The following is a 24,861-nucleotide window of genomic DNA, read 5'->3' as shown; positions in this document are numbered from 1 at the left end:
GTCTGAGTCCTTTAGGTGCCTTTTGGCAAACTCCAAGCTGGCTGTCATGTGCCTTTTACTGAGGAGTGGCTTCCGTCTGGCCACTCTACCATAAAGGCCTCATTGGTGGAGTGCTACAGAGATGGTTGTCCTTCTGGAAGGTTCTCCATCTCCACAGAGGAACTCTGGAGCTCTGTCAGAGTGACCATCGGGTTCTTGGTCACCTCCCTGACCAAGGCCCTTCTCCCACGATTGTTCAGTTTGGCCGGGCGGCCAGCTCTAGGAAGAGTCTTGGTGGTTCCAAACTTCTTCCATTTAAGAATGATGGAGGCCACTGTGTTCTTGTGGACCTTCAATGCTGCAGAATTTTTTGGTACCCTTCCCCAGATCTGTGCCTCGACACAATCCTATCTCGGAGCTCTACGGACAATTCCTTTGACCTTATGGCTTGGTTTTTGCTCTGACATGCACTGTCAACTGTGGGACCTTATATACACATGTGTGTGCCTTTCCAAATCATGTTCAATCAATTGAATTTACCACAGGTGTACTCATTTCACATTTCAAGGATGATCAATGGAAACAGGATGCACCTGAGTTACATTTCGAGACTCATAGCAAAAGGTCTGAATACTTATGTAAATAAGGTATTTCTGTTTTCTATTTTTTATAAATTTGCAAAGAATTCTAAAAACCTGTTTTCACTTTGTCATTATGGGGTATTGTGTGTAGATTGATGAGGAAAAAAAAGTATTTAATCAAATTTAGAATAAGGCTATAACGTACAAAATGTGGAAAAAGTCAAGGGGTCTGAATACTTTCCAAATGCAATGTATATATATATATATATTTTTTTTTACTGTTTGGACATAGGTGGCCCGAAAAAACACTTAGGCGGCCCGCCCAATACTTTTATATTCAGAAAAAACCCTGGATTACTACAAGTTTAGATAGCTGGCCACTAGATTAATTAACCAATAAAAAAAAAAATGCTGACATGGGCTAATTAACTGACTGTCATTGACTGACATAACAAGAGAAAAACTGCTGATGCACAACCACATTTAGAAATTGCACCTTGTGGATTCTACTATTTTAACTCTCAACAGTAAGTTGAGACCCCGACTGAGTCCTCCCCCACCACAAATATTTTTTATTTTGTGTAAATGTATCTGCGGGCCTACAAAAGGGCGGCCCAGTTGCCCATCCCTGCAGACGGAGTGAGATGTAGCAATGCTGAACTTTAAAGGGGGGTGTCTCTCTCATACTACTCAAGGTCAGAATTAACATTGACAGCCAGCCATACCCAGCCTGAAGACTATTGGCAACAGCATTGAATATTTATGGTTCTCTGGTGAAGAAGCATGCCAGCAAACAACATGGGCTGTTTGCACTTGAAAGATAATACACGGCAACAACAGTAAGTACTTGTTTCCTGAGGATCCATGGGGGATTTGGGGCTGTGGCTGAAGAGCCAGTAAGAATGAAATCAGATATGAAGAGTTTTATTATAGTTTTGGTTTCTTTTGTAAACAAGTAGTAGAAAAGGCCTTGCTGAAATCTAAATAAGAAATTGATGCAAGAAGCAGAAAAATAGGTAGCTGCACTCCAAAACACAACATAGAAAGCAGGGGGGAAAAACTAAATTCCTTACATAGTACCTGGCTAGTACCTGGCTGAATTATCAGTGGACAAAGAAAAATAGAAAACTGGTTGTTATTATTGTTTCTCCGTTGTGGTTGTTAGTGAGCTTACCTTCTATCTGTTCGAGAATCTCTTCTGACATTTCTGATTCGTCCGAGGTGGACTGAGATCTGGCTGCGATGACCTGACCCTCAGAGAAGGGAGACTCTTCCTCATCATCTTCTTCCTCTGTGGTGCTCTGAGGCAGAGCTGGTACTGGTGCTACCTGTGACACTGAGACAACCTGTGGAGTACATGACAGTATTATGCATGTAACCCTCACAGAATCTCACAGACAGTAGCTCTAAATGCAGCTTAATCATTACATTGAATTTAGTATTTTATTAGGATCCCTAATACTCTTCCTGGGCTCCAAACAGGAAACAAACAAACAAATAATACATACATACATACAGTGAGGGAAAAAAGTATTTGATCCCCTGCTGATTCTGTACGTTTCCCCACTGACAAAGACATGATCAGTCTATAATTTTAATGGTAGGTTTATTTGAACAGTGAGAGACAGAATAACAACAACAAAATCCAGAAAAACGCATGTAAAAAATGTTATAAATTGATTTGCATTTTAATGAGGGAAATAAGTATTTGACCCCTCTGCAAAACATGATTTAGTACTTGGTGGCAAAACCCGTTGGCAATCACAGAGGTCAGACGTTTCTTGTAGTTGGCCACCAGGTTTGCACACATTTCAGGAGGGATTTTGTCCCACTCCTCTTTGCAGATCTTCTCCAAGTCATTAAGGTTTTGAGGCTGACGTTTGGCAACTCGAACCTTCAGCTCCTTCCACAGATTTTCTATGGGATTAAGGTCTGGAGACTGGCTAGGCCACTCCAGGACCTTAATGTGCTTCTTCTTGAGCCACTCCTTTGTTGCCTTGGCCGTGTGTTTTGGGTCATTGTCATGCTGGAATACCCATCCACAACCCATTTTCAATGCCCTGGCTGAGGGAAGGAGGTTCTCACCCAAGATTTGACGGTACATGGCCCCGTCCATCGTCCCTTTGATGCGGTGAAGTTGTCCTGTCCCCTTAGCAGAAAAACACCCCCAAAGCATAATGTTTCCACCTCCATGTTTGACGGTGGGGATGGTGTTCTTGGGGTCATAGGCAGCATTCCTCCTCCTCCAAGCCAGAGCTCGATTTTGGTCTCATCTGACCACAACACTTTCACCCAGTTCTCCTCTGAATCATTCAGATGTTCATTGGCAAACTTCAGACAGGCATGTATATGTGCTTTCTTGAGCAGGGGGACCTTGCAGGCGCTGCAGGATTTCAGTCCTTCACGGCGTAGTGTGTTACCAATTGTTTTCTTGGTGACTATGGTCCCAGCTGCCTTGAGATCATTGACAAGATCCTCCCGTGTAGTTCTGGGCTGATTCCTCACCGTTCTCATGATCATTGCAACTCCACGAGGTGAGATCTTGCATGGAGCCCCAGGCCGAGGGAGATTGACAGTTATTTTGTGTTTCTTCCATTTGCGAATAAATCGCACCAACTGTTGTCACCTTCTCACCAAGCTGCTTGGCGATGGTCTTGTAGCCCATTCCAGCCTTGGGTAGGTCTACAATCTTGTCCCTGACATCCTTGGAGAGCTCTTTGGTCTTGGCCATGGTGGAGAGTTTGGAATCTGATTGATTGATTGATTGCTTCTGTGGACAGGTGTCTTTTATACAGGTAACAAGCTGAGATTAGGAGCACTCCCTTTAAGAGTGTGCTCCTAATCTCAGCTCATTACCTGTATAAAAGACACCTGGGAGCCAGAAATCTTTCTGATTGAGAGGGGGTCAAATACTTATTTCCCTCATTGAAATGCAAATCAATTTATAACATTTTTCTGGATTTTTTTGTTGTTATTCTGTCTCTCACTGTTCAAATAAACCTACCATTAAAATTATAGATTGATCATTTCTTTGTCAGTGGGCAAACGTACAAAATCTACATAATACAATGCAAAATACAATATATATAAAAAATATAAAAGTGTCTCTTCACAGTCCCCATCGTAAGGTGTTCTTTTATCATTATTATTATTCAAAAAATTTAAATCCTGTTTTATTGCTAGCTTGAGTTACCTGGGGTGGCAGGGAGAGTTCCATGTAGTCATGGCTCTATTTAATACTGCGTTTCCCAGCCTCTGTTCTGGACCTGGGGACTTTGAAGAGACCTCTGGCTGCATATCTTGTGTGGTACCGATGAGTGTCCGAACTGTGTGCCAACTGTTAGAACAGACAGTTTGGTACCTTTAACCCATCAACACCTCATACAAAGACCAACAGTGATGCAGTCAGTCTCTCCTCAGCTTTGAGCCAGGAGAGATTGACATGCATACCACTGACATTCGCCCTTTGTGTACATCTAAGTGCAATACGTGCTGCTCTATTCTGGACCAACTGCACATTTCCTGTCCTTATTTGCCGCACATGGCCACACAACTGGGCAGTAGTCCAGGTGCGACAAAACTAGTGCCTGTAGGAGCTGCCTGGTTGATTTAGAAACCAGAGCAATGCCTTATCCTGGACAGACCTGTTCCCATTTTAGCAACCATTGAGTCTATAGGTTTTGACCATGACAGCTTGCTTTTTAGGGTTACACCCAGAAGTTTAGTCTCCTCAATTATTCAGTAATAGATCTAAATGAGGTTTAGGGTTGAGTGAGTGACTTGTCACAAAAACAATGCTTTTAGTTTTTTTGATATTTAGCACCAGCCTATTGCTAGTTACCCATTCTAAAACTGAATGGAGCGCTATGTTAAGGGTGTCCTCTTTTTTTTTTACTGTCGTAGCTGACGTGTATATGGTTGAGTCATCAGCGTACATAGACGCACATGCTTTATTCCAGGTCAGTGGCTATTCTTGGGCAGCGGAATGACCTTTGCCGCCCTCCAGGCCTGAGGGCACACAGTATTTTAGGCTTAAATTGAAGATGAGACAAACTGGAGTCGCAATGTATTCCACTACCAACTTCAGCAATTTACCATCCAGGTTGTCGGTACCAGGTGGCTTGTCCTTATTTATAGATAGCAACAATTTTTTCACCTCTTCCACACCAACTTTGCAGAACTGAAAACTACAACGCTTGTCTTTCATTATTTGGTCCGTTATGTGTGAATATGAAGGCTCAGCATATGTTGTTTGCATGTCATGCCTAAGTTTGTTAATCTTGTCAACAAAAAAGTTCTTAAAGTGGTTGGCAATATCAAAGGGTTTTGTTATGAACAAGCCATCTGCCTCAAAGAAGGAGGGAGCAGAGTTAGCCTTTTTGCCTGGAATTTCCAGAGCTTTCTTTATATAATTTATCTTTGTTCCATAGTATAGTTTCTTCTTCTTTTTGTTTAGTTACGTGATTTCTCAATTTACTGTATGTTTGCCAATCTGCTGTGTTGTCAGACTTATTTGCTATTCCTAATTTATCCATGTGGATTTGGCAATTATAACAGTCAGTTTCTTGATGGGCGCATGCCTATCAGTAAGCGGATAAAGCAATTTTATAAATGCTTCAAGTGCGGCGTCCGGTTGTCTCATTACAGTTCCAGTGTATACAGTGGGGGAAAAAAGTATTTAGTCAGCCACCAATTGTGCAAGTTCTCCCACTTAAAAAGATGAGAGAGGCCTGTAATTTTCATCATAGGTACACGTCAACTATGACAGACAAAATCAGATTTTTTTTTCTCCAGAAAATCACATTGTAGGATTTTTAATGAATTTATTTGCAAATTATGGTGGAAAATAAGTATTTGGTCAATAACAAAAGTTTCTCAATAATTTGTTATATACCCTTTGTTGGCAATGACACAGGTCAAATGTTTTCTGTAAGTCTTCACAAGGTTTTCACACACTGTTGCTGGTATTTTGGCCCATTCCTCCATGCAGATCTCCTCTAGAGCAGTGATGTTTTGGGGCTGTCGCTGGGTAACACAGACTTTCAACTCCCTCCAAAGATTTTCTATGGGGTTGAGATCTGGAGACTGGCTAGGCCACTCCAGGACCTTGAAATGCTTCTTACGAAGCCACTCCTTCGTTGCCCGGGCGGTGTGTTTGGGATCATTGTCATGCTGAAAGACCCAGCCACGTTTAATCTTCAATGCCCTTGCTGATGGGAGGTTTTCACTCAAAATCTCACGATACATGGCCCCATTCATTCTTTCCTTTACACGGATCAGTCATCCTGGTCCCTTTGCAGAAAAACAGCCCCAAAGCATGATGTTTCCACCCCCATGCTTCACAGTAGGTATGGTGTTCTTTGGATGCAACTCAGCATTCTTTGTCCTCCAAACACGACGAGTTGAGTTTTTACCAAAAAGTTCTATTTTGGTTTCATCTGACCATATGACATTCTCCCAATCCTCTTCTGGATCATCCAAATGCACTCTAGCAAACTTCAGACGGGTCTGGACATGTACTGGCTTAAGCAGGAGGACACGTCTGGCACTGCAGGATTTAAGTCCCTGGCGGCGTAGTGTGTTACTGATGGTAGGCTTTGTTACTTTGGTCCCAGCTCTCTGCAGGTCATTCACTAGGTCCCCCCGTGTGGTTCTGGGATTTTTGCTCACCGTTCTTGTGATCATTTTGACCCCACGGGGTGATATCTTGCGTGGAGCCCCAGATCAAGGGAGATTATCAGTGGTCTTGTATGTCTTCCATTTCCTAATAATTGCTCCCACAGTTGATTTCTTCAAACCAAGCTGCTTACCTATTGCAGATTCAGTCTTCCGAGCCTGGTGCAGGTCTACAATTTTGTTTCTGGTGTCCTTTGACAGCTCTTTGGTCTTGGCCATAGTGGAGTTTGGAGTGTGACTGTGTGAGGTTGTGGACAGGTGTCTTTTATACTGATAACAAGTTCAAACAGGTGCCATTAATACAGGTAACGAGTGGAGGACAGAGGAGCCTCTTAAAGAAGAAGTTACAGGTCTGTGAGAGCCAGAAATCTTGCTTGTTTGTAGGTGACCAAATACTTATTTTCCACCATAATTTGCAAATAAATTCATTAAAAATCCTACAATGTGATTTTCTGGAAAAGAAATTCTCAATTTGTCTGTCATAGTTGACGTGTACCTATGATGAAAATTACAGGCCTCTCTCATCTTTTTAAGTGGGTACTTGCACAATTGGTGGCTGACTAAATACTTTTTTCCCCCACTGTACACAATCAAGCTAAAATCACAACTATAACATGAAGCAAATAAATCCCCCCTTCACCCTACTACAGCTAAGATATGTGTTTAATATCAAATATAACTCAGAGACAACATAAGGTACCTTTGTTAGGGGTGGTAGTTCTGAGCCTTCCCTTTTATCTGTTCCAGGCACATTGGAGGGACGTGAAACATTTTCAGGAGCTGTGACGTCCACGAATGAGACTTTTTTGCTTGCCGTTTTCTCTTTCACCAAGGTCTGTAGTCTAGGTGTAGGTAAAGGTACCTTGGGAGACAAGAATCTGTTACAATTTCATGAAAAATCCAAAGGCAACTGACTATCGTCCTGCAAAGATACTGAAATCCTTTCCCATCAAATGGTATACTTAGAAAGATGGAAACCAGCACACTGGCGAAAAATAGGAAAGATCCAAAACTGAGGCTTAAATGCAAAAATATAAAACATATTTTATTTGATCATCATGATGACAAGAGTGCATAGTGCAAAAGGGTGCATAAAAGAATGGTGAAAAATGAAATGGTATAAAATGTATTTTGTAATAAATACTACTTCTGTACTGGAATCAGTCACTAGGGCCATCTCAAACAATCCCAGACCAAGCTAACATGACCATCTTAGGACCTGTCCTTACCTCTGACGCAGTGGAACAAGCAGGAAGAGGAGGAAGAGCTTTGGCCCATTTCTCTTCTTTCACCACCATCCTCTTCTCCTTTTCCTCCATCTCCTCTTCCATTTGTGTCGTTAGATTCACTGCCCTCTCTTTGGGTACAAACTTGGCCTGTTCTACAGTCATGGTGGAGCCGGGAGGAGGGAGATAGGTGAACTTCCACTTCAGCGTCACGTCAATATGGCCACTTGGGAGGCCGGATGGGTCAGTCAGCTCAAATGTACCTGAAGTGTGGACACACAGAGGGGATGTCAGTGGGCAGAGTGGCCCAACTGATCTCACAAAACAATTAGTTACTTGTGTGACCTCAATAAAATAGGCAACCAGACAAACACTGAAGAAAATTACAATTGGCTCAGAACAGGGCAGCACGGCTGGCCCTTAAATGTACACGGAGAGCTAACATTAATAATATGCATGTACATCTCTCATGGCTCAAAGTGGAGGAGAGATTGACTTCATCACTACTTGTTTTTGTAAGAAGTGTTGACATACTGAATGCACAGAGGTGTCTGTTTAAACTACTAGCACACAGCTCAGACACCCATCCATACCCCACAAGACATGCCACCAAAGGTCTCTTCACAATCCCCAAGTCAAGAACAGACTATGGGAGGCACACAGTACTACATAGAGCCATGGCTACATGGAACTCTGTTCCACATTGGGTAACTGATGCAAGCAGTAAAATCCGATTTTTAAAAACAGATAGAAATACACCTTATGGAACAGCGGGGACTGAAGAGACACACACACACACACAGGCACAGACACACATACACATGATAAGACACGCACTCTCCACACACGTACACATGGATGTTGTATTGTAAATATGTGATAGTGGAGTAGTGGCCTGAGGGAACACCGTAAATGTATTGGGTAAAGTGTTATGAAATGTAATGTAATATTTGTAATTGTATATAACTGCCTTAATGTTGCTGGACCCCAGTTAGAGTAGCTGCTGCCTAATGGGGATCCTTAATAAATACAAATAAATCCAAACACAAATGTACTGACCAAACCATTATACAACAAACCAAACCAAACCAATCATGATCACTGTCTCTATTGCTCCAACAAACTACCGTAACTAACTCTCAAACTAACCAGTGATGGCCTTGTCGTGGGCCAGAGACAGGAGAGGAACCCTGGCCTTGCCCAGGTACATCTCACTCTGGGTGTCCTGGTCATCGAACACGTAGAGCAGCAGAGCCCCCGCCTTCAGGTAGCTGTCCAGCTCTGCCTCCATGGCCACGGGGAAGGACATGTGGTCCTCAAACTGGGGCTCGCTGCAGTCGGCCACGATACAGGTGTCGTGGTCTGGGAAGTCATAGAACTGGTAGACCACGTAGGGGTTGGGTGGGTTGCCCTGACGCTGGCAGTGGTGGGACGTTAGGTTGCTGCAGCAGCGGATGGTGACGTTGAGCTCGTTCAGGTTCAGGCCTCCGTCGGCTGATACTGACTGGGGGGTTAGGGTTGAGGTGGACGGCTGAGGGATTATGGGAAAACAGAGTGGGGTTAATAAGGATTTATGAGCCAAGTAGGAAATAAATATTTTAACTAAACTTTTGTGAAAATGGACCACCAACACGGAACCTCCAAAATAGGGTGGTTATTCAATTCGTCTAGTTCTGTGTTGTGTTCTGTTTATAATGACCACAAGCTACCTGCTGTTCATGATTGAGAGCAGATCTGAGGTAGCCCAGGGCTTTCACCCTCTCCTTGTACAGCCGGATAGCCTGCTCCATGGGCACCCGCAGCCTCACCCAGTACTCCACAGAGCCAAACGACTGCACCTCGCCAGCCACACCTGAGGAGCACAGAGAATTTCACTGTACTGTTTTACACCCGTTGTATCCTGTACACGTGCCGAATAAACATTGAAACTTGAATACAGGGCAGAGTTACTGTAGTCACTTGATTACTACCTGAGAACTTGAGTTTACATACAGTACCAGTCAAATGTTTGGACACACCTACTCATTCAAGGGTTTTTCTTAATTTTTTATATTTTCTACATTGTAGAATAATAGTGAAGACATGAAAACTATGAAATAACATATGGAATCATGTAGTAAACAAAAAAGTGTTAAACAAATCAAAATATATTTAATATTTTAGATTCTTTAAAGTAGCCACCCTTTGCCTTGATGACAGCTTTGCACACTTGGCATTCTCTCAACCAGTTTCATGAGGAATGCTTTTCCAACAGTCTTGAAGGAGTTCCCACATATGCTGAGCACTTGTTGGCTGCTTTTCCTTCACTCTGCGGTCCAACTCATCCCAAACCATCTCAATTGGATTGAGGTCGGATGATTGTGGATGCCAGGTCATCTGATGCAGCACTCAATCACTCTCCTTGGTCAAACAGCCCTTACACAGCCTGGAGGTGTGTTTTGGGTCATTGTCCTGTTGAAAAACAAATGATAGTCCTGCTAAGCGCAAACCAGATGGGATGGCGTATCGCTGCAGAATGCTGTGGTAGCCATGCTTGTTAAGTGAGCCTTGAATTCTAAATAAATCACCGACAGTGTCACAAGCAAAACACCCCCACACCTCCTCCTCCATGCTTCACGGTGGGAACCACACATGCAGAGATCATCCTTTCACCTACTCTGCGTCTCACAAAGACACGGCGGTTGGAACCAGAAATCTCAAATTTGGACTCATCAGACCAAAGGACAGATTTCCACCGGTCTAATGTCCATTGCTCGTGTTTCTTGGCCCAAGCAAGTCTCTTCTTCTTATTGGTGTCCTTTAGTAGTGGTTTCTTTGCAGCAATTCGACCATGAAGGCCTGATTCACGCAGGCTCCTCTGAACAGTTGACGTTGAGATGTGTCTGTGACTTGAACTCTGTGAAGCATTTATTTGGGCTGCAATCTGAGGTGCAGTTAACTCTAATGAACTTATCCTCTGCAGCAGAGGTACAGTGGGGGAAAAAAGTATTTAGTCAGCCACCAATTGTGCAAGTTCTCCCACTTAAAAAGATGAGAGAGGCCTGTAATTTTCATCATAGGTACACGTCAACTATGACAGACAAAATGAGAATATTTTTTTCCAGAAAATCACATTGTAGGATTTTTTATGAATTTATTTGCAAATTATGGTGGAAAATAAGTATTTGGTCAATAACAAAAGTTTCTCAATACTTTGTTATATACCCTTTGTTGGCAATGACACAGGTCAAACGTTTTCTGTAAGTCTTCACAAGGTTTTCACACACTGTTGCTGGTATTTTGGCCCATTCCTCCATGCAGATCTCCTCTAGAGCAGTGCTGTTTTGGGGCTGTCGCTGGGCAACACGGACTTTCAACTCCCCTCCAAAGATTTTCTATGGGGTTGAGATCTGGAGACTGGCTAGGCCACTCCAGGACCTTGAAATGCTTCTTACGAAGCCACTCCTTCGTTGCCCGGGCGGTGTGTTTGGGATCATTGTCATGCTGAAAGACCCAGCCACATTTCATCTTCAATGCCCTTGCTGATGGAAGGAGGTTTTCACTCAAAATCTCACGATACATGGCCCCATTCATTCTTTCCTTTACACGGATCAGTCGTCCTGGTCCCTTTGCAGAAAAACAGCCCCAAAGCATGATGTTTCCACCCCCCATGCTTCACAGTAGGTATGGTGTTCTTTGGATGCAACTCAGCATTCTTTGTCCTCCAAACACGACGAGTTGAGTTTTTACCAAAAAGTTCTACTTTGGTTTCATCTGACCATATGACATTCTCCCAATCCTCTTCTGGATCATCCAAATGCACTCTAGCAAACTTCAGACGGGCCTGGACATGTACTGGCTTAAGCAGGGGAACACGTCTGTCACTGCAGGATTTGAGTCCCTGGCGGCGTAGTGTGTTACTGATGGTAGGCTTTGTTACTTTGGTCCCAGCTCTCTGCAGGTCATTCACTAGGTCCCCCCGTGTGGTTCTGGGATTTTTGCTCACCGTTCTTGTGATCATTTTGACCCCACAGGGTGAGATCTTGCGTGGAGCCCCAGATCGAGGGAGATTATCAGTGGTCTTGTATGTCTTCCATTTCCTAATAATTGCTCCCACAGTTGATTTCTTCAAACCAAGCTGCTTACCTATTGCAGATTCAGTCTTCCCAGCCTGGTGCAGGTCTACAATTTTGTTTCTGGTGTCCTTTGACAGCTCTTTGGTCTTGGCCATAGTGGAGTTTGGAGTGTGACTGTTTGAGGTTGTGGACAGGTGTCTTTTATACTGATAACAAGTTCAAACAGGTGCCATTAATACAGGTAACTAGTGGAGGACAGAGGAGCCTCTTAAAGAAGAAGTTACAGGTCTGTGAGAGCCAGAAATCTTGCTTGTTTGTAGGTGACCAAATACTTATTTTCCACCATAATTTGGAAATAAATTCATTAAAAATCCTACAATGTGATTTTCTGGATTTTTTTTTCTCAATTTGTCTGTCATAGTTGACGTGTACCTATGATGAAAATTACAGGCCTCTCTCATCTTTTGAAGTGGGAGAACTTGCACAATTGGTGGCTGACTAAATACTTTTTTCCCCCACTGTAACTCTGGGTCTTCCTTTCCTGTGGCAGTCCTCATGAGAGCCAGTTTCATCATAGCGCGTGATGGTTTTGCGACTGCAAAAATTTATTGAAATTTTCCAGATTGACTGACCTTCATGTCTTAAACTAATGATGGACTGTCGTTTCTCTTTGCTTATTTGAGCTGTTCTTGCCGTAATATGGACTTGGTCTTTTACCAAATATGGCTATCTTCTGTATACCACCCCTACCTTGTCACAACACAACTGATTGGCTCAAACGCATTAAGAAGGAAAGAAATTCCACAAATTAACTTTTAACAAGGCACACCTGTTAATTGAAATGCATTCCAGGTGACTACCTCATGAAGCTGGTTGAGATAATGCCAAGAGTGTGCAAAGCTGTCATCAAGGCAAAGGGTGGCTATTTGAAGAATCTCAAATATAAAATACATTTTGATTTGTTTAACACTTTTTTGGTTACTACATGATTCCATATGTGTTATTTCATAGTTTTGATGTCTTCACTATTCTTCTACAATGTAGAAAATAGTAAAAATAAAGAAAAACCCTGGAATGAGTAGGTGTGTCCAAACTTTTGACTGGTACTGTAGCTCTGACTAGAGGTACACGTAACTGAGAAAAACATTACATTGACCCCCCCCCCACCCTTTGTTTTTACACTGCTGCTACTCGCTGTTTATTTTTAATGCATAGTCACTTTACCCTACCCACATGTACAAATTATCTCGACTAACCTGTACCCCCGCACATTGACTCAGTACCGGTACCCCTTGTATATAGCCTTTTTATTGTTATTTTATTGTGTTACTTTTTATTTTATTTAGTAAATATTTTCTTAACTCTATTTCTCGAACTGCATTGTTGGTTAAGGGCTTGTAAGTAAGCATTTCACTGTATTATTTTATTTTATTTGAAGTCCATCTACCGCAACTGCTAAACCAGAGGAATGAGACTATAAACATGCAACTCTACCTCCTAGCTGATAAACCTGAGATGCTCGGTTAATCCTCAAAATAACCCAAAATGACACCCCTGAGATCCAGTTGGTCCATAATAAAACCCCTCCACTCACCAACCAGCTGTACGGTCCCATGGGCTTTGCCGTTATTCTCCAGTAGTTGCGTTAGCCTGAGCTGCCCTGCGGCCACCGTCGTGAAGTCCATACCCCGGGCCAGCTGCAGCTCCAGCGTGACCGAACCCGTGTGGAGGTATTGCAGGAAGAGGTCGTCCACCCTCACCACATACTGGGATGTGAAGTCGTATGCCGGCCAGGCGCCCCTGACCACAGGCGTGGCCTGCAGCTCAAAGTCGTAGAAGGCATAGGTGCAGAAGGTGGAGGGCTCGCGGTCGCTCAGCATCTCCAGGGCTACTGGGGAAAGGGTTGCGGTGCCAATGTGGATTTCCAGGAGGTTCTCTCCTCGCTCCAGGTGAATGGTCTCGTCAAACTCGTTGGCCACGTCGTCGTCGGTGATGTTGGGTTTGAAAACGTGGCCTTTGGTGCCGTAGGCAATGTCTTTCAGTTTGGCTGCAGAGTGAATGGAGAGAGTACAGTAAAACAAGAAAACCTGTTTCAGTTACAGAGAGAAAGACAAAACCGGACACGACCAAACTACACAAAACAACAAAATCAACACAACACAGTACACAACAATCATGTAGGAATAAATCCACACCCTCTAGTTTGTTGATCTTGGCAGCCCTCATGTCCAGCAGCTGGGCAAGACGTTCCAACTTCAGCTCGTACTCCAGTTTGGAGTCATCCATCTTACGTGTCACCGCTTCAACTTCCGCCTGAGACACAAGAAAACAGTGACATTTTCTACAAAGTATGTCACCAGATCAAGTGAAAAAACTACAAAAATTATATTTCTGAAGTATGTGTAATGTATGACACCATTAAATTATCCTTGTTGCAAATGTTATGGAATATCTAACTACTTCCCTAAGTGTAGTCCAAGTGATTCATGCTGTGCATAACCATGGACCTGGTAGTCCTTGTTGATCTTGTGCTGGACGATGAGCATGTTCCTGGTCTTCTCCAGCTCCTGGATGGTCTCAGTGTGCGTGGCCTGTAGCTCCCTCATGGAGCGCTCAGTGGCACCACGCACCTCCTCCTCCACCTGCTCCAGGAAGCCCAGCTCACCACTCCTCTGGGACTTACGCACCTGACGGAGGGGAGAAGGGGTTCACTTCAGTGCCAACTGTAATGCACAGTGCCCCTTTGTGGATGGGAGTGGTAGCATAACGTGATGCAGCATATGGTCAAAGTGGACCCCATAGTATGATTTGAGGTAGAGATGAGAGACAGGTTAAATGACCAAATACCTTGACTAGCATCATTGCCTCACTGAGTTCAGCCACATCGATCTCACTCTCCTGGAAGAGAAAAAAACCTTAAAAGACATCTATAAACATGTTGGTTAAAGACATGCTCCGGAACATTTGCGACTACTAAGTATTTTTGAAACCTCCCGCTTTGGGCTAGATGTATCAATGTGTAGTTCATACATGCATAATCTATAAGCAGAATTACTGTCTTACCTAAATTGGCCACAAAATCCCTAGTTTGAAAGCAACCGTTTTTCTGGAAGCTGTGCAGCGCCATTTTCCCTACATTTTCCCCAACGTGGGCCAGCCCCCTAGCAATTTCAGTTCAACCAATGAGCTTCAGACCCTCACCATATGAGTGACAGCTAGCAAGATGCACCCACAGCAGAGCGAGAGAGCAATGACGTGGTGCAGATACAGTGGGGAGAACAAGTATTTGATACACTGCCGATTTTGCAGGTTTTCCTACTTACAAAGCATGTAGAGGTCTGTAATTTTGATCATAGGTACACTTCAACTGTGAGAGACGGAATCTAAAACAAACAATCTAAAATCCAGAAAATCACATTGTATGATTTTTAAGTAATTCATTTGCATTTTATTGCATGACATAAGTATTTGATCACCTACCAACCAGTAAGAATTTCGTCTCTCACAGACCTGTTAGTTTTTGTTTAAGAAGCCCTCCTGTTCTCCACTCATTACCTGTATTAACTGCACCTGTTTGAACTCGTTACCTGTATAAAAGACTTGTCCACACACTCAATCAAACAGACTCCAACCTCTACACAATGGCCAAGACCAGAGAGCTGTGTAAGGACATCAGGGATAAAATTGTAGACCTGTACAAGGCTGGGATGGGCTACAGGACAATAGGCAAGCAGCTTGGTGGGAAGGCAACAACTGTTGGCACAATTATTAGAAAATGGAAGAAGTTCAAGATGACGGTCAATCACCCTCGGTCTGGGGCTCCATGCAAGATCTCACCTCGTGGGGCATCAATGATCATGAGGAACGTGAGGGATCAGCCCAGAACTACACGGCAGGACCTGGTCAATGACCTGAAGAGAGCTGGGACCACAGTCTCAAAGAAAACCATTAGTAACACACTACGCCGTCATGGATTAAAATCCTGCAGCGCACGCAAGGTCCCCCTGCTCAAGCCAGCGCATGTCCAGGCCCGTCTGAAGTTTGCCAATGACCATCTGGATGATCCAGAGGAGGAATGGGAGAAGGTCATGTTGTCTGGTGAGACAAAAATAGAGCTTTTTGGTCTAAACTCCACTCGCCGTGTTTGGAGGAAGAAGAAGGATGAGTACAACCCCAAGAACACCATCCCAACTGTGAAGCATGGAGGTGGAAACATCATTCTTTGGGGATGCTTTTCTGCAAAGGGGACAGGACGACTGCACCGTATTGAGGGGAGGATGGATAGGGCCATGTATCGCAAGATCTTGGCCAACAACCTCCTTCCCTCAGTAAGAGCATTGAAGATGGGTCGTGGCTGGGTCTTCCAGCATGACAACGACCCGAAACACACAGCCAGGGCAACTAAGGAGTGGCTCCGTAAGAAGCATCTCAAGGTCCTGGAGTGGCCTAGCCAGTCTCCAGACCTGAACCCAATAGAAAATCTTTGGAGGGAGCTGAAAGTCTGTATTGCCCAGCGACATCCACGAAACCTGAAGGATCTGGAGAAGGTCTGTATGGAGGAGTGGGCCAAAATCCCTGCTGCCGTGTGTGCAAACCTGGTCAAGACCTACAGGAAACATATGATCTCTGTAATTGCAAACAAAGGTTTCTGTACCAAATATTAAGTTCTGCTTTTCTGATGTATCAAATACTTATGTCATGCAATAAAATGCAAATGAATTACTTAAAAATCATACAATGTGATTTTCTGGACGTTGCATGCGCTGCAGGATTTTAATCCATGACGCCGTAGTGTGTTACTAATGGTTTTCTTTGAGACTGTGGTCCCAGCTCTCTTCAGGTCATTGACCAGGTCCTGCCGTGTAGTTCTGGGCTGATCCCTCACCTTCCTCATGATCATTGATACCCCACGAGGTGAGATCTTGCATGGAGCCCCAGACCGAGGGTAATTGACCGTCATCTTGAACTTCTTCCATTTTCTAATAATTGCGCCACAGTTGTTGCCTTCTCACCAAGCTGCTTGCCTATTGTCCTGTAGCCCATCCCAGCCTTGTGCAGGTCTACAATTTTATCCCTGATGTCCTTACACAGCTCTCTGGTCTTGGCCATTGTGGAGAGGTTGGAGTCTGTTTGATTGAGTGTGTGGACAGGTGTCTTTTATACAGGTAACGAGTTCAAACAGGTGCAGTTAATACAGGTAATGAGTGGAGAACAGGAGGACTTCTTAAAGAAAAACTAACAGGTCTGTGAGAGCCGGAATTCTTACTGGTTGGTAGGTGATCAAATACTTATGTCATGCAATAAAATGCAAATTCATTACTTAAAAATCATACAATGTGATTTTCTGGATTTTTGTTTTCGATTCCGTCTCTCACAGTTGAAGTGTACCTATGATAAAAATGACAGACCTCTACATGCTTTGTAAGTAGGAAAACCTGCAAAATCGGCAGTGTATCAAATACTTGTTCTCCCCACTGTATGTGCACACAAAAAACTAATTCATTCTTATTTGGAGTAAGAACCGGTTCCTGTACCTTGGTGTAGAACTTCATTCGATCCTTTATTTCATCCAACTGCTGCTTTTGCTCCAGGAACCGAAGCTGAATCTCTTTATTTTCTTGAATACATTTTTCATTCATATCTATAAATAATAATAAATGAAATAAAAATAAAAAATGTTTGTAAATGTGAATACACACAAAAATATTTTAAAGAGACAAAGGTCCTGGTCGACAGATACCTCTTTCAACCTTGATCTTGTCCAGAATCTCGTTTTTGTCTGTCAGGTCAGACTTCAGTGCCACCTCTAGCTGGGCTATTTGTAGTTTCAGCTGCTGCTCTCGCGTCCTATATTTCTGTTCCTGGGTTACGTCAAAAGCACTGGGAACACAAAACAAAATATAATCCACAAAATGGTCATACAGAAAAAAATTTCAATATAGGATTTCAACATGCAAAGAAAAATACAAACGTGGAGTGAAATCCCTCACCTGTTAATTAGTTTATCACAGTTCTCCTTTAGCAGCTCTCTCTCCTTCTCCAGGTCATGGATTCGCTCCTGCAACTGTGTTTCATTAAAAAGAGGATAGTTCATTAGCCAAGAGGTTAGCCAAGAGTTTCACTACGATGTTATGAGATTGTATCAGCCTCATCAAATTGCTCTGGATAAGAGAGCCTACTAAAGGACTACACCAAATGGCTGTTTTCCCAGACACAGATTAAACAGAGTCCAGGACTATAAAGCATGCTCAATGGAGAATCTCCATTGAAAGGGCTTTTTTAGTGGAGGACTTGGCTTAATCTGTGTCTGGGAAACCAGCCCCAAATGTATTGCAAGGTTACCTCCTCTGTCCTTCTCTGTGAGAATGAGTTGGCCTGTAGATGGCTCTCCAGGTCCAGACTCCTCAGTCGCTCGTCTTTCAGATGGCCCGTTAGCTCGTCCATCTTGGCCATCACAGCTTCATGACTGGCCTTCATGGTCCTCTGACTCTGCAATCACAACATAGGGGTCATTACCATGGTGACTGGGTTTAAATAGTATGTGTTCTTTCGAAATAACAAGTTATTTGAAGTTTCCATGACGACTATTGAATAGAATGTGCTGGCGAGACCAAAATGTTTTCCCAAAGTTTGCCCACCCCTGTGCTAGAGCATTGCTAATCAACTAGTGTCTCCTGGAACATGCTGTTGTGTTTCACCTCTTGGAGTTGGAGGAATCTGCCCTCGAGCACAGTGAACGCGTTGCCCTTCTCAACCAGCTGCTTCTGCAGCCGGATCATCTCCACGTTGTCCTTGATAGTAGACCTGGAGACACCACAACACAATACATAGGTATGCTTTTGATCACTTTTCCCCATATAGTGTGTGTGTATTTTCTACGTTAATTTTTTGAATTATCTTTGGGGGTAGATCAGCTTTAATATTGCAGATAGACTGTAGCTTCCATCAATGTAATTGTCTGCATCATTTCCAATCCCCCATATATATATTTTTGTGACAACATTTTCAAAAGGTTTGAAATAACATGCTCAATGGAGTTGTTGGAGTATATTGTTAGGATACAGAGTAGCTACAGTTGAAGTCGGAAGTTTACATCGTAGCCAAATAAATTTAAACTCAGTTTTTCACAATTCCTGACATTTAATCCTAGTATAAATTCCCTGTCTTAGGTCAGTTAGGATCACCACTTTATTTTAAGAATGTGAAATGTCAGAATAATAGTAGAGAGAATGATTTATTTCAGCTTTTATTTCTTTCATCACATTCCCAGTGGGTCAGAAGTTTACATACGCTCAATTAGTATTTGGTTGCATTGCCTTTAAATTGTTTAACTTGGGTCAAACGTTTCGGGTAGCCTTCCACAAGCTTCCCACAATAAGTTGGGTGACTTTTGGCCCATTCCTCCTGACAGAGCTGGTGTAACTGAGTCAGGTTTGTAGGCCTCCTTGTTCACACACGCTTTTTCAGTTCTGCCCACACATTTTCTATAGGAATGAGGTCAGGGCTTTGTGATGGCCACTCCAATACCTTGACTTTGTTGTCCTTAAGCCATTTTGCCACAACTTTGAAAGTATGCTTGGGGTCATTGTCCATTTGGAAGACCCATTTGCAACCAAGCTTTAACTTCCTGACTGATGTCTTGAGATGTTGCTTCAATATATCCACATACTTTTCCTTCCTCATGATGCCATCTACTTTGTGAAGTGCACCAGTCCCTCCTGCAGCAAATCACCCCCACAGCATGATGCTGCCACCCCGTGCTTCACGGTTGGGATGATGTTCTTCGGCTTGCAAGCCTTCCCCTTTTTCCTCCAAACATAACGATGGTCATTATGGCCAAACAGTTCTATTTTTGTATCATCAGACCAGAGGACATTTCTCCAAAAAGTACGATCTTTGTCCCCATGTGCAGTTGCAAACCGTAGTCTGGCTTTTTTATGGCGGTTCTGGAGCAATGGCTTCTTCCTTGCTGAGCGGCCTTTCAGGTTATGTCGATATAGGACTCGTTTTACTGTGGATATAGATACTTTTGTACCTGTTACCTCCAGCATCTTCACAAGGTCCTTTGCTGTTGTTCTGGGATTGATTTGCACTTTTCACACCAAAGTACGTTCATCTCTAGGAGACAGAACGTGTCTCCTTCCTGAGCGGTATGACGGCTGTGTGGTTCCATGGTGTTTATACTTGCGTACTATTGTTTGTACAGATGAACGTGGTACCTTCAGGCGTTTGGAAATTCCTCCCAAGGATGAACCAGACTTGTGGAGGTCTACAATGTTTTTTCTGAGGTTTTGGCTGATTTCTTTAGATTTTCCCATGATGTCAAGCAAAGAGGCACTGAGGTTGAAGGTAGGCCTTGAAATACATCCACAGGTACACCTCCAATTGACTCAAATTATGTCAATTAGCCTATCAGAAGCTTCTAAAGCCATTACATCATTTTCTGGAATTTTCCAAGCTGTTTAAAGGCACAGTCAACTTAGTGTATGTAAACTTCTGACCCACTGGAATTGTGATACAGTGAATTATATGTGAAATACTCTGTCTGTAAACAATTGTTGGAAAAATTACTTGTGTCATGCACAAAGTAGATGTCCTAACCGACTTGCCAAAACTATAGTTTGTTAACAAGACATTTGTGGAGTGGTTGAAAAACAAGTTTTAATGACTCCAACCTAAGTGTATGTAAACTTCAGACTTCAACTGTATATGTTACCTCTGTCCAGTGGTCTGCTGCTCTCTCAGGTGGAGGAGTGATTCCTCAAACTCCCTCTCCTTCCTCCTCAGCTGGTCTCTCAGCAGCTCTGCTGCTCTGTCCATCTCCTCTATGTGAGACCGTTGAGTCTCGATCACATTCTCACTAACAGACACAGAGAGAGAGGGAGTGGCAGAGAGAGGAGAGAAAGAAAGAGAGAAGAGAGAGAGAGAGAGAGAGAAAGGCATTACCATAATGGATGGAACGTTGCTAACATGGAGCAAAAACACTACAGAGGCACTGAATCCTTCACAGTTTAGCTGATGAGAACCGTACATACAGGTTACAGATCTCAGCTCTGGCGTCGTCCAGCAGACTGTGTCCGTATCTGGGCAGTAGACCCTGGGGTGGCCTGCCACTCACCTCCACCTCCACACTCATGGGTCCTGGGGGGGACACACAGACACATCAAGGCTTACAGTTTAATCAGGTGTGTTAGTGCAGGGCAAGAACAAAAATGTGCATTAACGGATGGGGGGGGGGGGGATACTGCTAAAATTACCACATGGCAACACAGGCATGCCCCAGAGTTTGAGGCTTTGTGGGCCAGAGTATAAAGCATAGACATCATATATACATCATACATGACAGACTCTCAACATGTGTGTGTTTCTGGGGGTTGGGAAAAAGGCAGAATATGAATTTCTGTTCTAACCAAATGGACAATAAAGTATCTATATTCTGTTTCTATTCACCTCTGGGGGCAGTAGGGGTTAGCTGAGTTAGTGTGACCGTGTCCTCCCTTAGCCTCCGCAGACCCGTGTTGACGCGTGATTGGACATGGCCGTAGGGGGTGGGTCGTTTGCTCTGCGTCTGCAGTTGCTGTTTGGCGGCCAGCAGACGCTGCTTCAGGCCCTCATTCTGCATCTGCAACTCCTGGACCTTGAATTCGATTTTATTTGGGGTTGCAAATAAACAAAACATACAAATCAACAAGATGCGAATTTGAAATCCCAGAAGATAGCACATGGAAACACTGTCTGTGTCCCAAATGGCACACTATTCCTGCACTACTTTTGACCAGAACCCTAGTAAAAACTAGTGCACTATATAGGGAATAATAAGGGTGCCATTTGGGACGCATTCACTTATTTTCAAAGTGGTCCACCTTCTCCTGCAGCTCCTCCATCATCTCCTCTAACTCCACGTCCCTGCCTCCTGGACGCACCCCGCCTGCAGCCACCTGCTCCACCCGCCGACGGTCCTTCACCAAGCGCACCAGCTTCGTGGCCATCCTGTGAAAAGCCAAGGTGAGATGGAATAAGTTAGAGCTTCCATATAATGGGAGCAGAGGAAAGGGTTAGAAATCCACATACAGTGGGGAAAAAAAGTATTTAGTCAGCCACCAATTGTGCAAGTTCTCCCACTTAAAAAGATGAGAGAGGCCTGTAATTTTCATCATAGGTACACGTCAACTATGACAGACAAAATGAGAAAAAAAATCCAGAAAATCACATTGTAAGAGTTTTTATGAATTTATTTGCAAATTATGGTGGAAAATAAGTATTTGGTCAATAACTAAAGTTTCTCAATACTTTGTTATATACCCTTTGTTGGCAATGACACAGGTCAAACGTTTTATGTAAGTCTTCACAAGGTTCTCACACACTGTTGCTGGTATTTTGGCCCATTCCTCCATGCAGATCTCCTCTAGAGCAGTGATGTTTTGGGGCTGTCGCTGGGCAACACAGACTTTCAACTCCCTCCAAAGATTTTCTATGGGGTTGAGATCTGGAGACTGGCTAGGCCACTCCAGGACCTTGAAATGCTTCTTACGAAGCCACTCCTTCGTTGCCTGGGCGGTGTGTTTGGGATCATTGTCATGCTGAAAGACCCAGCCACGTTTCATCTTCAATGCTCTTGCTGATGGAAGGAGGTTTTCACTCAAAATATCACGATACATGGCCCCATTCATTCTTTCCTTTACACGGATCAGTCGTCCTGGTCCCTTTGCAGAAAAAACAGCCCCAAAGCATGATGTTTCCCACCCCCATGCTTCACAGTAGGTATGGTGTTCTTTGGATGCAACTCAGCATTCTTTGTCCTCCAAACACGACGATTTGAGTTTTTACCAAAAAGTTATATTTTGGTTTCATCTGACCATATGACATTCTCCCAATCCTCTTCTGGATCATCCAAATGCACTCTAGCAAACTTCAGACGGGCCTGGACATGTACTGGCTTAAGCAGGGGGACACGTCTGGCACTGCAGGATTTGAGTCCCTGGCGGCGTAGTGTGTTACTGATGGTAGGCTTTGTTACTTTGGTCCCAGCTCTCTGCAGGTCATTCACTAGGTCCCCCGTGTGGTTCTGGGATTTTTGCTCACCGTTCTTGTGATCATTTTGACCCCACAGGGTGAGATCTTGCGTGGAGAGATCGAGGGAGATTATCAGTGGTCTTGTATGTCTTCCATTTCCTAATAATTGCTCCCACAGTTGATTTCTTCAAACCAAGCTGCTTACCTATTGCAGATTCAGTCTTCCCAGCCTGGTGCAGGTCTACAATTTTGTTTCTGGTGTCCTTTGACAGCTCTTTGGTCTTGGCCATAGTGGAGTTTGGAGTGTGACTGTTTGAGGTTGTGGACAGGTGTCTTTTATACTGATAACAAGTTCAAACAGGTGCCATTAATACACGTAACAGTGGAGGACAGAGGAGCCTCTTAAAGAAGAAGTTACAGGTCTGTGAGAGCCAGAAATCTTGCTTGTTTGTAGGTGACCAAATACTTATTTTCCACCATAATTTGCAAATAAATTCATTAAAAATCCTACAATGTGATTTTCTGGAGAAAAAAAATCTCAATTTGTCTGTCATAGTTGACGTGTACCTATGATGAAAATTACAGGCCTCTCTCATCTTTTTAAGTGGGAGAACTTGCACAATTGGTGGCTGACTAAATACTTTTTTCCCCACTGTATGAAGTATTCTCAGACGCTAAGGTTTGATACTGTAGGGGTATGCATTGGGATTGAAACCTTTATTCAAGTGTGTGTGTGTGTGTGTTTGTGTGTATGCAGGAGTTCAGTTCCCACCTCTTGATTTTGTCTTCCTGTTTGTGGGTGTGTTGTTTGAGGAGCAGGTTTTCCTCATGGAGCCGTAGGAACCGGTCTTCCAGCTCCTCCCTGCTCACCCGTGAGATCGCCTGCCTTGCACGGGCATTCTGGGCCATCAGCGACTCTGCAAACAGAGCCAGGAAGTTACCGCCAGTTTAGAGACAAATATAAGGTAAAGTAAGGAGAAGTTCAAGCCATTACTAACCTGGTAATCCCACTCCAACCTGAGTGAGATTTAGGGTGATGTCTTTAACGGGCACATCGCCCGCCGTTTCGTCAGCAAATGCAGACATGGTTCAATCTGGAAATAAAAGGTTGAGAGACATTATAGTTACAACCCATCAATGAAAGACAACTAACAGGACACAGCCTCTTCTTGGACACAGCCTCCTAAAAGGGCATAGCCTGCCCCACTGTAATACTTAGTTGCTTTACTAGCTAAATGTGACTTGTTGTAGCTAGGAAGGACAGAGGAAAACCATGCAACTACTAGTTAGTCGCTATCACTGCCTAGAATAGGTATACATCTTATTCTTGCCCTACTAGCTTAATCAGTTTCTATCTTTCTAGGTCAAAAGACTGAGCTCACAAATAGTCTAGGTAGCTAAGTTTGGCTGCCTAAAGTAACGTTAGCTAGCTAGCGAAACAAGCAGCTCGAATCTGATGCCAAGTATCAATTAACTAGTTTTAGATTGACTAAGCAAGCTAACAAGCTAGCTATTGTTAAGTTTAAAAATATCTGTCCAAGTGTAAAACATACATGCATTATTTTGACAGTTAACTATCAATTCCCTAAACATTTCTTACCGTTTCACATAAACATTTCCCTCCTCAGCGACAGTTGCTAGTAAACAACCTTCTTCCTGTTCCCATGTGCGCATGCGTTTCGAAAGAATCATTGGATATGTAGTTTCAGGAGTGGACGAGTAGCCTACAGTCAGAGAGGAAGAGGCGAGTGAGTATTCCAAAATCTTTGGTGCAGTCAGTATCTAAAAGTATTTGGTACAGTAGCCTACTTTTGTAATGCTGATAGGCATTATTTGCACATTAATTCAGTTAATGTTCCTATGCATTGTGTGTCTGTCTTTTACACTGTCTCTAATGTAGGCCTACAAGATCAGTAATGCTGTAGCCTAAGTGTTTAGGGAATTTTATAATGAAGTTAATGAATGTTATTATGTTTGATACTATCCTTTCTATGCCTTTTCATGGTTCGTTTGTTTCTCCTTTTCATCTGAAATGGAGCCATTTCTTTCCCTCTGACCATCCTCTGTGAATGGAAGCAGCAGGGCTACCACTCAGGTCCTGTTCTATTCATAATCCCAAAACTTTGCATGTAGGCCTATTTGTAATCTGAGATGGAAAAAAAGCCCTGGTTTACAGCCAGGGATTTGACAGTGTCGTATCTGATGAATGGTGGTCATTATTGCTGTCAACAAAGAGTCCGTTTTATGCTGCATCGTGTTAGAGGCTTTTAATAAAATCACGAGGTTACAGCATAAATGACAGGTGACATGACACCCGGAGAACGGGTCCCC

At 43.4% G+C, this 24,861-nt stretch overlaps 1 protein-coding gene across 2 annotated transcripts in view; it reads right to left on the bottom strand.

Moving 5' to 3' along the window:
- Positions 1–24,237, bottom strand: part of rpgrip1l (RPGRIP1 like) — a 34,270-nt gene extending 10,033 nt beyond the window's left edge. For both annotated transcript variants that reach the window (XM_041837914.2, XM_041837915.2), the window contains exons 1-21: positions 24,131–24,237; positions 23,529–23,624; positions 23,303–23,447; positions 21,381–21,507; positions 20,968–21,154; positions 20,553–20,658; positions 20,234–20,377; positions 18,216–18,321; positions 17,860–18,006; positions 17,508–17,581; positions 17,258–17,397; positions 17,052–17,158; positions 14,365–14,415; positions 14,025–14,204; positions 13,713–13,830; positions 13,112–13,564; positions 9,172–9,314; positions 8,612–8,993; positions 7,466–7,725; positions 6,937–7,098; positions 1,735–1,906 (exon numbers count right to left, since the gene is read on the bottom strand). In XM_041837914.2, coding sequence (XP_041693848.1) covers positions 1,735–1,906; positions 6,937–7,098; positions 7,466–7,725; positions 8,612–8,993; positions 9,172–9,314; positions 13,112–13,564; positions 13,713–13,830; positions 14,025–14,204; positions 14,365–14,415; positions 17,052–17,158; positions 17,258–17,397; positions 17,508–17,581; positions 17,860–18,006; positions 18,216–18,321; positions 20,234–20,377; positions 20,553–20,658; positions 20,968–21,154; positions 21,381–21,507; positions 23,303–23,447; positions 23,529–23,616 — 3,292 coding nt within the window. In that variant the 5' untranslated portion in view covers positions 23,617–23,624; positions 24,131–24,237. The remainder of the gene's footprint in view (positions 1–1,734; positions 1,907–6,936; positions 7,099–7,465; positions 7,726–8,611; positions 8,994–9,171; positions 9,315–13,111; positions 13,565–13,712; positions 13,831–14,024; positions 14,205–14,364; positions 14,416–17,051; positions 17,159–17,257; positions 17,398–17,507; positions 17,582–17,859; positions 18,007–18,215; positions 18,322–20,233; positions 20,378–20,552; positions 20,659–20,967; positions 21,155–21,380; positions 21,508–23,302; positions 23,448–23,528; positions 23,625–24,130) is intronic.
- Positions 24,238–24,861: the final 624 nt, after the last annotated feature.

This window comes from Coregonus clupeaformis, chromosome 19 (genome assembly GCF_020615455.1).
Source record: "Coregonus clupeaformis isolate EN_2021a chromosome 19, ASM2061545v1, whole genome shotgun sequence".
In the NCBI taxonomy this organism is placed as follows: domain Eukaryota; kingdom Metazoa; phylum Chordata; class Actinopteri; order Salmoniformes; family Salmonidae; genus Coregonus; species Coregonus clupeaformis.
Note: the sequence above shows the minus strand (reverse complement) of the source record. Positions and strands in the feature narration are given on the sequence as shown.